This window comes from Barbus barbus (genome assembly GCF_936440315.1).
Source record: "Barbus barbus genome assembly, chromosome: 10".
NCBI lineage: Eukaryota > Metazoa > Chordata > Actinopteri > Cypriniformes > Cyprinidae > Barbus > Barbus barbus.
In genome coordinates this window covers 5,730,092-5,744,761 of record NC_136738.1, presented here as the reverse complement: position 1 = coordinate 5,744,761, position 14,670 = coordinate 5,730,092, and the positions used below count along the sequence as shown (strand labels likewise).

The window sequence follows — 14,670 nt, the reverse complement described above, 5'->3', positions numbered from 1 at the left end:
GTAGTTGTTAAATTTAGGTATTGCGTTAGGGATGTAGAATATGGCCATGACAAATATGTGCTTTATAAGCACTAATAAACAGCCAATATTTTAATAATAGGCATACTAATAAGCAACTAGTTAATATTGAGAATTGGTCCCTATGTAGTATAGGCTACCCTTATTTTGTATGAGAAAAAAAAAGTGTGCTTAGTATGTTGTTGGTTTTACTTTTTGTATGTTTTGTCATGTTACATATTTCATAAGCTTATATTTGTTAATGGTAATTTCCCACTATGACAGCAGAAATCTCTTTAAGAAAAGAAAGAAAGAAAGAAAGAAAGAAAGAAAGAAAGAAAGAAAGAAAGAAAGAAAGAAAAAGTGAGCAAAAGTGTGCAACTATCCTCTGCCTCTCTATTTGAGCAAAACAAGAACTATGTAGCATTCTTGCTTTCTATGATTTTTCAAGACTTCACACTTTTCACAACTCTGACAGTTAAGTACAGGAAAACCTAGAAACTCTGTACTTAACTTTGTATAATTATTTTAATATTTTTGACAAATCCACAAACAGTGCTACAAAACAACAACAATAAAAACAACTTTTCACAGGGGTAGCATCTTAACTGGCTTTCACTTCTCACAGCACCAAAGACTCTGCCACAACGCTGATGTCTTACCTCTTGGCAACTGTGAACTGAAATGGAATCCTTTCATAGACTTGACTTAAAGCAATTAATCAATACACTCAGAGTATTTCTAAGACTAGGATTTGGGCCTCACATCACTGCTCATGATATACAGTCGTGGAAAAAGTCCGATGGCTGCAGCTGGAGTTTAGCACCAGCGAGGGATTTTTATATTTCAAGGTTCATTGAGAATTCTGTTTGCGCTAACATCAATTTTGCATACCGGTGACGTTCCATATTATGAATATGGAAATTCCATATTGTGCATTCCAGAGAATTCAGGGGTGTCTATGCATAGATGCATACAGGCACATTTTGAGTTAACGCACCTCACTTTTCCTTCCTCATAGAGACCTAATTCAAATCGGATGAGTTAATAACAATTAATTCAGGCTAATCACTGATGAGCATCATTATAATCCTGCCCGTATCTGTTGCCATGGCAGCAATGGAGGTTCTTTCTTGGTGGCAATTTCAAAGAGAGCTCTGCTGCATGAAAGAGCAGAGGCTAGAAAACTAGGATGCTTTTTGCTGTGTGAGGGCCCACAAGTCTGTACAATGAAAAGCCACAAGATACACTGCCATATAAAGAGCTGCCGTGTCAGTGTACCATGTAGAGCAAGGGTCTCAAACTACATTACCTGGGGGACACTAGCCAGGCGGTTCTCCAGCGTTTTTACAACCAAAAATTTGAAATATGTATATTATACAGCATATAGTAAATGTTGGTGTAATACTTTGGCTTTTAAATACATTAAGGCCAGACTACCCTGTTAATGTTTTGAAGCATGGCGGCTGGTTTGAGCTGGTCTTTAGTTGGTCCTGAGCTGGTTATAAGCTGGTTATGAGCTGGTTTAAGCTTGTCATGTGCTCGTCTTAAGCTGGTCCTTAGCAAATATTTCCTGATCAGGACCAGCTTATAACCAGCTTATACCAGCTCAAACCAGCTGCCATGCTTCAAAACATACCTAACCAGCATATGCTGTTTTTTTTTCAACAGGGTATAGTGAAAATTGATTTGTAATGACAAAGCTTGGCCCATAGTTTGAGACCCCTGATGTAGAGTCAGCATGACAAAAGGGGAGAAGAAATACCAACCTCGCACTGCTTTCGCCAAATGTCTATGTTCTTGCGCTGCGCTTTTGAGAAATGGTCCCATGCCTTTTGCCTGGTGGCAGCGGTGAACACAGCCGTAATCTGCTCAACTTTGGTGGGTAAGGAAGTCAGACAAGACAAGCCATTTATGTAGAGCTCAGCATCTGCGGTAGCAGTCAGACTCATCAGGACCCTCGCAACACTTCTCTGAGAGGCCCCTGATTGTGTCTGTTGTACTTACATCTCATTAGCTGCTGTTTCAATTCCTTAGGACTGAGGAAAGCAACAGTCTACAATGATGGATTTGCTTGAGAAGTACTAATAAAGTACTTAATGTTTGATGTCAAACATTGATTGAGGTTTTAGCTCAAAATGGGTACGTGCGCAGTTATTATTTTGGCATTAGGTGTTGGATTTGCGTTAGGATTGAGATTTGGACCAATTGTAAACTGTTGCCAGCTATTTATTAATTTGACCAAGTCTTCAGTTTAGTAAACAATTATGTGATCATCTTTTTTCGCCTACTTCAACTCTAAAATACATTTTCTCTTAGTATTTCATGCACAAATGGTGTCACAATGTCTTTCTGTCAATTACCAATTACAAATCTCCATCACACATATTAATTCAAGCAAATTACATTTCTTTGTTTGAGCTGGGATATTGGCTTCTCACCTGTCCGGACCACAAAAAAAGATGAGTGAATCTGGTGTTGGCCTACCTTTAAGTTAAGTTGAACATCTCCACATCTGCTATATGGTCAGAGTGCTTCCACTGAGACTGTACTTACCCAGGACCTTCTATGGACTATGGCTATGGCTACAGTCACACTGACATAGGCAGCTAGGTCTCAGTGCAATCATATCTCCTAGTGTGCATTTGTGTAGTGTATTTCTGCAGTAAAGTCCTGTGAACTGTGTAGGAAACACTGTGGCTCTGTTCCATGACTAGTGAGCTGCCTTGCTTTCTAACAGTATCCAAAATGAAATAGAACCTTGTAAGTGAGGGACTATAAATGCGACATATGGAGTTTCAACACACAATACCACACAAGTCTGCCATTAGCATTTTGCTAAGCTAAAAGCAAAAATAAACACAAAATTAGTTCTTGTTACACTGTGTTCTGGAATATGTGATTCTGATTGGTCACTCGCAGCATTCAGTGGTCAAATATTACCTAATATTTGCAGTTATCTGCCATCTTGTGTCTTAGTTTCAACTGTAGTGATATGACCTCAGAGGACTTCCCCAGCTAACATGGAATGTTCTCACAATTTAATATATTTTTTAAGTTAAATTAATTGTTAGAACAAAACATTCCTAAAATAATGTTTATGAAACATTCTTATTAATATTTGATTAGTCTTGTGTAGTCAGACTTTCAGACTGATGGCAGAAGGTCTGGGAACCTTGGCCGCTTTAAATGGCCAAGCACCGCCCTAGGCTAGAGGCCATATGACTGACAGGTAAAGCAACCAATTACGTTTCATTTTGTGCTGTGTCATGTTTAGGGGCGTGGAAATGTCCCTATAATAACAGACCAGTGTGTAAAACTCATGGACAAACTTTACATATTTTTGAAAAGCCAGCGTTTAGTTGATCCTGATAAGTGCCAATTGCCACAGTTGTAAACACGAGAGCTTTCTTCTTCATGAGGGGGTTTGGTGTCACGGCATCTTTGTTTCCAGGTGGAACGCGACACACATGTCTCCCGGAAATACTGTATAATTCAACCAATCAGATGACGACTTTGAAACTCCTGAAGTGTTTCTAATTTTGTGTGCTGTATGCATCAGACGTTCAGCTTGAGACTAATATTTGATATACTTTTTCAAAATGTTGCGAGAAAGTGTTTGTAGAACAACATTCTCGGAACGTATTTATGATGTTATACATACAGTACTTGAACGTTCGCAATGTTGAGAGAAAAAATTCTTAGAACAACATTCTTAAAATGTCCTTATGTTATTTGTACTTGATCAAAATTCTTGTTATGTTTTGTAACCTTTAATAATGTTATAATCACAACAAGAAAACTGGACATTTTAACGTTCTGAGAACATTAAAAATATACATTGAGACATTATATGTTTTTATACCATCTCATAACAGTTATCTTACTGTATTGTGTATAATATGGGTGCAGTTAGGAATTATACACAGCATGAATGTTTTTGAGCTTGAGTGGTACCGTTTAAGCACGGTTCTGGTTCAATGTTGTTTTAAGGCCCATGCAGACCTCTAAAATGGACACAGCATAAAAATGATAACATAGTTCTGGTCTCTGTAAATACAGTCAGAGACAATGATAACTTGGCTACATTAGCCATGCAATTTCTATTTCTATGGAAATGAGTGGATTTCAAACATAAAATTTCACAGAGCAAAGAGAAATGTGATGCAGCTTAAGATGGATTTTGTCTCAGTGCATCATGGCATTATCTTCTTCGTGAAGGATATATGTGTTGGCTTTTATAATGCCTACCTTTCATAACCTCACCTATAATGCCTTATAATGTTGCCTATGTAGGCAGCTCTCTAGGTTTTGGAACAGAGCCCATGTCTTGTTACATTTAGGGGCAGTGTAACATAATATGGTAGTTCTGGACATACAAATACACTCCTGCTGGCAGTACAGTCATATCAAGATGAGCGAGAAAAGTCCAACAACCAGATCAGAGACTGAGCCCACTTAAGGACGACTATATCATCTTACTCGGTACAAAGGATGAGCGGTTGTCATGGCAACACTAGATGAAAATCTCATAGTAACCAGTTGGGATACAAACAGTGAAGGCAGGAGGTATCTTACATTGTGTGAGAATGGCAAGCAGGGAATTCTTAAAGTGTTCTTTGGCCAGCTCCATCTCCTCCTCGTGCTGAGCTTTCTCGTTCATTAGGCGCCGCACGTGGCTATTCGCTGACTGGATCATGGAGTAGAAATGATTTGCAGAGCGTCGGTTCACCTCGCCTCTGTCGATCCACGTGAACAGCACTGCCGTTGCCTCACTGAAATTGTTGTCATCTGGAGAAATGAATAAGGAAAACTGTAATTTTTACTTCATCTTACTTATGACAGAGACTGCTGTAACACTTACTTTGCAGGCTTGACAAAGCCATCGTACAGTTCAAAATCCCTTACATGAGGCACATTTTTAACTCTAACTTCCCTCTAAAGCTTTGGTTCCATTAAGAATCTTCAATATCTATGGAACATTTCTTTTGAACTCTTTACAGTAGAAAAAGGTTCTTTAGATATTAAAATGTTCTTCACACTATATGACAACAGGAAAATATAATAGGAAAATATTTATTTTAAGAACTTTTTACAGAATGTTGTTGGGAAACCTAAAATAGTCCTTCTATTGCATCGCTACGAAAACCCTCTTTTTTAAGGGTTTACTAAACTTGTTACAGACCATCAGTCTCATTTCAAATATGCTCTCAATTATATAAAATCTGGAACTATGGTGCAGGTTGGCTTACAATAAGTCGGCATGAAATGTAAATTCACCCTGACTATTTTATATTACATATCAAATTATCTTATTATAAACAACTGATCCATATGTTTAATCATTGATAACACAGAATTCTCTCTGATGTTATAACTGGGCTGTTCCTTAAACCCCGGCCCTTTCTTACAATCGAGCAAGTTCACATTCAGATCTCCATCCAATCAACAACTGAAGTATAGAGTTAAGTCCCTGCCTACTTTTTGTCATTTTTGATAGTTTGTTTCACAATACGTCACAACACTATATGTACAACTTTAAATGTCACTGATTTTATGTGTAATTTTTCTACTGTTTTTCCCATAAAGCCATTATATGTCTTTACACTATTTCACTGTTTAATACTGTAAAGCTGCTTTGACACAATCTGCATTGTAAAAAGAGCTATATAAATAATGGTAACTTGGCTTAGAAGACTGAAATGTAGTGCCCAAGTTATATGTACTATTGTTATAGTGCTTCTATGGGTTTGTAACAATATAAGGTTGCTTAAATATATATTTTTAATATACCTTTCAGGCTGTTCTTACAGTTTTCCTCTAGTGAATAGTTAAAAAAATCATGTATTGATGGAATTTTGAAAGAATGTCCAAAATCCAGAAGTTTAAAATTCAATAACCTGATTTAAGTAGCCACAAACCTGCCATCTATACATATATCCAACCATTCATACTGTATATCCTGTCTAGTAACCACACCAGCAGCTTTCTTTAGCAACCACTAGAACACCCTAGCAACAACGTTTTAAAATTCAAATCTCTTCTCAAACTACATAAGGCCTACATCCCCTTTACACTTCAAAATCTCTCCTCCCAAGATTTCACATGATACAAAACTCAACCTTCAAACTCGAATCTCTTTCCAAACTGCTCAAGCATTCAATACACAAGACTTATAACCTTCCCAATTCAAGACTTTCCTACACTTTCAGCCAAGTCTTGACAAACGTTTCTTTTTCAGTTACAGTATTAAATGCAATTTTAAAAACTTGATTAGTTTTGCCACCTCTATTGAGGAAAAGAAATGATAGGGAGATCAGGATTGGACCTCATGTCCACATGCTACACTAAACGCTAAGCTACGGCTCTAACTTTAGGGTCTAATTTAAAGACTCTTCCCCTGCATTGTGTTTTTCTATTGGACAAGAACATCATCTCATCAGTGTGTTTAGTCACAGATCGTGAATCAGTAACTAACCCTGCATTTTTCCTGTCTAAACATGAAGTGTAATTTCAGCCTGAGTAGCTGAGACATGAGACATTGAGTGTGGCCTCTCCCAAGCTTCAGTAATCTGCTCCCTGTGGACCCGTGTGAAATACATTACTGAAATTGGAAGAATAATTTAATTTTGCCACAAAGTCAGTGCAGTAGGGGTGGCAGTAAATTCGATCCCTTCCGTAATGAGATCCTGTGCACGGAAACAACATAATGCACTTTTCACCAGACGTATTGTTTCGTCTCACCACAGTATAACCGATTTCAAGTCAAGCAGGAGAATGACATTACGAGAGATGTATCAATTATACTGAACCTCCTTAAAATATGTGCTCAACTCATTTAATTTGAATTTTAGATTTGATATCCATTTTAGTCCTTTTTCAATTAAATAGATGTTATTCCCATGTGCGGTTGGTAAGAGACCCAAGGGACTCTGAGCTTTCAAGAACAAGAGCAGGTATGTTATTAAGGTGGCACTCAAACTTCCCAGGTAATTAAAGGAAATTGAATTCTCCCAACCCTCGGGCAAAAATGCCATCTGACGAGAATTAAAAATCATTTCCACAGTCAAATGAGCCTGCTCTGCCAATCTCACGTCTAATGAGAGGCTCCACAAGCAATGCAAATGTGAAATCTCCACACTCTCCCTCAAAAGTCCCAGCATTCAGTCATCCGACCTCTCCGTAACTCAGACACTATGTAAGCCACCACGCTACTGCCAATTCAGTCAGCGTCAGTTATGGTCGGGAAATTAGCTTTGTTTTAAACATCGCTCATATTAATTTTTCCATGAAAGCGTAATGTGGCAATGAGCATTTACTTGCCAGAAAGCATTAACCAGGGGCTGTTTGAATGAATAGCATTAAAGTGTTTCCAAATGCAAGAGACAGAAAGCAGCAATGGATAGAATTAAGAGTCAATAGTTTAAAAAAGAGCTGAAGAATGGCCAGATTTGTGGATGACGGAAACAGTGTATTTATATGAAAAAGGGCTTTTTAATGTACATTTGCACTCTTACATTCAATTATTTTTTAAGTATTGGACATTGTTTTATCTAAATTCTGTTTAACACACTCTTTATATTATTTGGACACTATTAGTGTCTAATACGGTTCCATTTTTGTTCTTTATTTCTGAAACTTTATTTCCATAATCTGTCAAGGCATTATACAGGTATTATCTGATAGAAATTACATTTTAAAGATTTGTGAAGTAAAATGTGACTCTTGTAAAAGCTAATTTCATAGCTAGTTACATTTTATGAATGCTAACTAAACAAAATAAATTAATATTTTCGTACTTTTTACATAATTGAAATTGACAATAAACAATACAAATGTTCTGTTCACAGTTGATTTTTATCTTTCATTTCCTTACTGTCACTTTATCTCCTTGATAAACAAGTACACTAACTTTTGGTAAGACTTTATGGATGTTTTTTTAATTGATTTATAATGTTTATTAATGTAAATGCAGAATTGTCACTTGGAACACTATACAATTAAGGAACATTTGTCATTTGTGTAAAACTGATATAAATAAATCACTGATATAAGTCAAATTCACACAATAAACTGTTATTTTACTCTTTGATTAGATTTCTATATATGTAGTTTTATACATTTTTAATTAGATGATAGCTTTTTTCTTTTTCATAAAAGGTAATATGTAATTGCTATTTTTTATGATCCATTTTCAAATCTGGGTCTGAGGTAAAACAATAAAATCGGGTAAATGTTTAAATAAAACAGATAATAGGAAATGAGGTCAAACAATAAAATCTATACATAAAAAGCTAAACTAAATGATGGAGGCATAGTAAAGTGTTTTGAAGACTGTTTTAATGTAACCTTAATAAACCAAATAAAATAAATCTGTAATAAATAAATCAATTTTTAAAAAATTATAATTGCACAAATGTGCCCAAAAACATCTCCAACACAAATACAGATGTTCATTTTCATGCTGTTGATACTTAAACAGATACCACTAGCTGTAGTCAATAAATATTTGCAGCATACTGTAATTGCTTGCGTTTAAACAAAGGTTTCATTGGAGAGGCAACTGGACGTCAGGCATGAGTAGAACTGTGCTAGACACCAGAATATTGAAACCCCATCTGAGATGTTTTGTCTGTTGCCTCCTGGGCTCAATAAACATAAGAACATACAGACAGAGCTGGGGATGCGCCACGCAGGGAGAATGGGAAGTGCTTGACATAGGAAGTGCTGTGATTGCTGATGAGGTGGAGGCTGCAGTCAAGTCCCCATCATCGAAAGGAAAGCAGTCTCTCCAGAGAGACAAGAGCTCAGAGAAGCATGGAAACCACCGCAGCCAGCACAACTCAACCATCACTACCTTCCAGGAGCCGCTAGCTGTAATCAAATCACAGCATGGGAAAACAGCTGTCAGCCAGGAACCTGCTCTGAAATTAAAACATGAAAGGTGACGTTACAAATATATGTGAATGTCAAAGGGGTGTGATGGATTGGTGTAACTCTAAAGTGGAAACACAGCATGTGGTACCTTGAAAATAATCCTGTATAATGAAAATTTGACATCTTGCATGAGTGTTCAAACCTCTCTAGATTCAGAAATAAACATTGTGAAATATTTTAAACCTCACACTAACTATTCTTGTCTGTCTGAAAACTGTAGGAGATCTGCAGAATATTTACAACCAAACCCTGAGCAATGTTGCTGATGCAACACTTACAGTATGTCCATGCAAAGCCATAGAAGAGAAACAAAGTATTACAAATTACTTAAAATCTTCAGATTTGAAGCAGATCTAAGCACCCCAAAAGCAAATTGGAGTTACCAAACCTTGGAGTTAGGATTGCTGCGATAAAACTTGACGGTTTTACTGGTGTGAAGCCGCAACAACAGTTACGTCACTTGCCCACCGCAGCACTGCCCCCACCGTCGTTTTGATTTTTTTATAGTAATAAAAATCATTTAATTATCAGTAAGAGAACAGACACTACAATTAAAACTTAATGCGGCTGCTCAATGCAGTGTGCTGAACAACAGTCACATCACAGATCAGATTTCATTTATCACGTGAGGAGAAGCTGACAAGAAGAGTGAGGTGAGACAGACAAGACGATGGCAGAAGAGTTTCAAAACGACATGCAAAAGCACCTGTTTTAAAAATATTTTGTATTTTGAAAAGCCTGTTGACTTCTGCCATTTATCTAAGGTGATATCGAAAGAATCATTCGTGATCCAACTTCATCTACAGGAGAAGTGAATATAAGGGATTTTATGAATCTTTGCAAATCGCCTTTCCTAATAATTATATATATATATATATATATATATATATATATATATATAATAGTTCCACAGCTGAAGTTTACAGTCTCTCCTCACCCCACGGAAGAGAGGGGCGGGGTCAGTAGAGCTCATTAGCATTTACATTTACACATACGCATTTAGCAGACGCTTTTATCCAAAGCGACTTACAGTATATTACACGTATATTCAGGCTATACATTTTTTATCCGTATGTGTGTTCCCTGGGACTTGAACCCATGACCTGTTGCGCTGTTAACGCAATGCTCTACCACTGAGCCACAGGAACACTTGTGTTAAAGCAACGTGGACTAAAAAAACATCTCGCTGAACACTGAGCTGATTTTGACAGGGTAAAAAGGGTGTTTTTTACACTACCATTGATCAATTTTAACCAAAGTATGTTACAGACTTTTCAATAAGACCCTAAAGAATCATATCAACTCTGATGACCCCTTTAAACATTCTTATTTATTTGGTTCCACAGTATTTGCTGATTTTTATTTATTTAAACTGTGTATATTTTTGTATTTTTTATTTTACATCAAGTATGCTGAGTCTCCAAGCTTTCTTATTCGTTTTGCTAATAAATGTAAGTTTCTTATTTATTTGGTTCTGATTTGGTGATTCCTGTGGGAAAATTTCATCACCGTCACAACGCTACTTGGAGTACTGAGTGTTCACTGTTTAAGTTACAATATATTATTTTAAATAAAGGAAACAAAACAACCATTTACATGTATAAATATAGAACAAAGACACACAGTATAAGGCAAGAAGAGCAGAGAAATAAAACAATCAGACCCCTAAAAATACAAAAAGAAAAAAGAAAAATCAGTCCCCTAACAAAACAAACAAACAAACAAAGCCAAAAACAGTCCCTTAACACAACAAAACAAAACAAAACAATCTCCCAACAAAACAAAACAAAAACATAAAAGAAACAAAGCAAAGAATGCGTCCACTAACACAACAAAACAAAAACAATGAAACAAACAAATAAATAAAAAAATATAAAAAACACAAAATCAGTCCCCTAACAAAACAAAACAAAGCAAAAACAATAAATAAATAAACAAATAAATAAATCCCCTAACAAAACAAAACAAAGCAAAAACAATAAATAAATAAACAAATAAATAAATCCCCTAACAAAACAAAACTATAAATAAATAAATAAAAATAAAACAAAAAATCAGTCCCCTAATGCTGAGTTCACACTGCATGATTTTTAAAGTCGTCAGATCACAGTTGTTTTCACACTGAAGGACTTTCTATGGTAGCATTCAATTGCTGCTGTGTTCACATTGCATGATGGATCGCCGACAGGAGGTTACACACTGCATGACTTTACGATAGGACGAATCACGGCAACTCTGTCTGGCCCACAAACTACTACGTTTCACAACCAAACGCATGTGAGAAGTGATGAGGAAATAATGCAAGATCACATGTGAGTTCAGAGCTCTTGCGCGAGACTGGAAATGTTATTAAAATGGTAGCTCTCAAGACGTTTGCGATACAAATTGTCTGTGCGCTGATTTCCAGCAAAAGAGCGAAAAAGAAAAAACAATTACGGAGGAGGAAATGGTTGAGGAGACACGGGGAGCAAGGATTGCTGATATTGTGGTCTATAAGTCCTCCCTGAACTTCCCGCTGCCCTGTATCTTGCTCTCTCATTGGCTGTAGGTTATTGCTAATGTATTTTTCAGCCAGAACTCATTTCTAACAGCAAGATTTTGAATCACCAGCAGGTCCAGATATTTAGCATGCCAAATATTTCACGGGCGTCAGCGATGCATTAACGAGCAACGTTTTGCCTCCGATTTCAGGCATTTCACTGTGATTTTGCAAAACTTGTTGGCGAGTGAAAAGCAGGGCTAAAATCGTGCAGTGTGAACTCGGTATTACAAAACTAAAAAAAAAATAAAAAAAAACTCATACTCTAACACAATTAAACAAAGCAAAAAATCTTTCCCCTATCAAAACAAAATAAAGCAAAAAACAAAAACCAACCAAACAAACAAACAAATAAAAAAGTCCCCTAAAACAATACAAACAAAAAAGAAACACCTAACAAAAAAAAGAAAATAAATCAGTCCCTTAACACAAAACAAAACAAAACAAAACAAAACAAAACAAAAAAATGATTAAATAAAACAAAACAGTCCCCTAACAAAAAAAAAACAAAAAAAGAAAGAAAAACTACTACAGAAAAATAATAAGAAAAAAATCACTCCCCTTACATACACAAAAATCAGGCCCCTAAAAAAAGAAAAAGAAAAACTTTACTTTAAGGTGTCCTTGTTACACCTCTCACATGTTTTTACTATTATAATAACAATAAATTATGAATAATTACATGCAAATAACCCTAGTCAAACCCTAATCCTAACCCTACCCATATAGTAATGTAGTTAATTAATATTACTCAGTACTTGAATGTATAATTATACTGTAACAAGGATACCTTGAAATAAATTGTAACCATAGTGTTTAATTATGTCCCATTTGGTTCTTGTAGACAATAATGACATTAAAAGAAGAGAAAATTGGATATTTAAGTCTTACACACGTCTCTGGTACAGTTTCAGAAGAAAGATAAAATGATCTGACCTGCTATTCACAGCTTTACTTTTATGTCATATCAGCAATTTTAGGATAAACATCTGAGACAAAGATGAAGCTCAAATGAGACCCCATTGAAAGGGCACTACTATAGGTCTTCAATGTTATGACAAAGCAATTTACAAGCAAACTCTTGCACAATATCCGATTCCTAGACTAGAATCAACCAAACCCATTTTAAGCACACTGAAAGCAAATGAAAACTATTTAGTCAACCTTGGAATCCCTTTGGCTTTCCAGAAGCCTGGTACTCAGTGTGCACTTCATTGGCAATCATTGGTCTCATTGAAGCTGATGAATGGAACTAGCTGATCATATAAACACACCAGTCTCACAGAATAAACAACAGCTGGGGCTGTTCAGCTGGCAGCTGCAGACAGGAAAGAGGACTGAAGCATAAGAGCCTCAAAACTATGTAGCCACTCATTGATGTCCGTCACATCATCAGAGATCAGTCGAGGACAGCTGCAAAACATCTGAAGGAAGGCAGACCTGGCGGTGTAGGTCATCTTACCACACTCTGCCTTTATTAGAAGCATAAAAGTTCTGCCTTGAAGCTTTTCCTAAGAACCCAAATTTCTCTGGGCATTACATTAATGATGACAAATCTGTGCTTTAAAGGCTAGATGAGATCATGGCACCAGAGTCTGTGGGAAAGCTTACCTTTCAGTTTCTCAGCCAAAAGAGCTGCCTCGTGCTCAGAGTAGTGCATTAAGGGAGGAGGTGATGGAGGTCTCAGCCGCTCCTCCTGGATTTTCCGTCGGTGCCGCTCCTCTCGTGCCAGCAATCTTTGTTTGCACTCCCACTCATACAAGTCATCTCTCGCTTGAGCAAAATCTACATGTATGCGGCCCGAATCCTTTTTATCAGTGCTGGAGCCAATGCGCATCCGATAGCCTAGGACAACAAACATTATTCAGCAAACAGAGCTCTTGTACAGGCTGCTTGCATATATCAACTATCAGTTCACTAGAATAAACATATTGAATGTGAAATAGGATTTGCTTCATTCTGAGATGTTCCTTCCTGCAACATAAGAGCCCCTGCTGAACAAAATAGTACAGCCGGTCATCAGCCTGTGTTGCATGTATGTTGCAGCCAGTGTTGGGGAAAGTTACTTTTAAAAGTAATGCATTACAATATTGCGTTACTCCCTAAAAAATAACTGATTACGTTACTTACTTTTTATGGAAAGTAATGTGTTGCGTTACTTCTGCGTTTCTTTCGCGTTACTTTTTAAATATGAGCATGACTTTATTATTTGTTTTTAATACAAGAAGTTATATTTATAGCAAATGTAAAAGCCCTTTCACACCAAAAAGTGTAATGAATAAACCTCAGGCTGAAGGAAAATTAAATTCACATCTGTAAAGTAGAACGCAGGAGAAGAAGGTTCAACGCACTTCAGCAATAAAAAACAATGAAGCACAATTGTTAATTTATCTAAAGTAATTTTTGCTTATTAGTATGGTTGAACTGGATCATCAAAGGTCAGCAGCAAAGACCAATTGGTTAATAAAAATGGGATTCGATACATTTGTGTTATTTAACATATTTAATTATTGCAGGTTTGCATAATATTCTGAGTTTGCATTGCACTGTTTTAATTCATTTTGATGAATACTAAATCTGTTTTTTTGCGAGTGAGATAAAAAATAAATCTGGTTGTGGCATATGCATCAGATGTTGCATATACTCTGGAACCTTGCTGATTGGGAGCTGTTTTAATTTGGACTTTTCAGCAAAGATAAATGCAAGATGTATGTATTTTCCTACCATGTTATTATCTATTACCATAAAATGAGAAATTACACGTATTTAAAAAAAAACACAACAGAGAGGTAAATAAACAAAACAATGAGCTCCATAATGAAAAAAATTACATAAATAAAAGAAAAACAATGACACACCAGAGAGGTAGAAAAAAATAATCAGTCCCCTAACAAAACAAAACATTTACTTGTATAAATAAAGACACATCAGAAAGAAACAAAACAATAATTTCCCTAATGAAATTAAATGAAACAAATCAAAACACACAATGACACGCCAGAGAGTAAGAAAACGTAATCAGTCCCCTAACAAAACAAAAATGTACTTGTATAAATAAACACATCAAAAAGGTAGAGAAACCAAACAAAAAACCAAACCAAAACAAAACAAAACAAAACAAAACACAATGACACACCAGAAAGGTAAAAAACGTAATAAGTCCTCTAACAAAAAAAACAAGCATTTATTTCTATAAA

The 14,670-nt window shown here is 36.1% G+C and overlaps 1 protein-coding gene across 1 annotated transcript in view; it reads right to left on the bottom strand.

Moving 5' to 3' along the window:
* The window catches only part of LOC306875912 (ecto-NOX disulfide-thiol exchanger 1-like), a 97,004-nt gene that overhangs the window by 15,160 nt on the left and 67,174 nt on the right, over nucleotides 1–14,670 (bottom strand). Inside the window, exons 6-8 of the mRNA XM_079426724.1 lie at nucleotides 13,085–13,318; nucleotides 4,576–4,788; nucleotides 1,767–1,873 (exon numbers count right to left, since the gene is read on the bottom strand). Of these exons, the coding sequence (XP_079282850.1) occupies nucleotides 1,767–1,873; nucleotides 4,576–4,788; nucleotides 13,085–13,318 (554 nt within the window). The remainder of the gene's footprint in view (nucleotides 1–1,766; nucleotides 1,874–4,575; nucleotides 4,789–13,084; nucleotides 13,319–14,670) is intronic.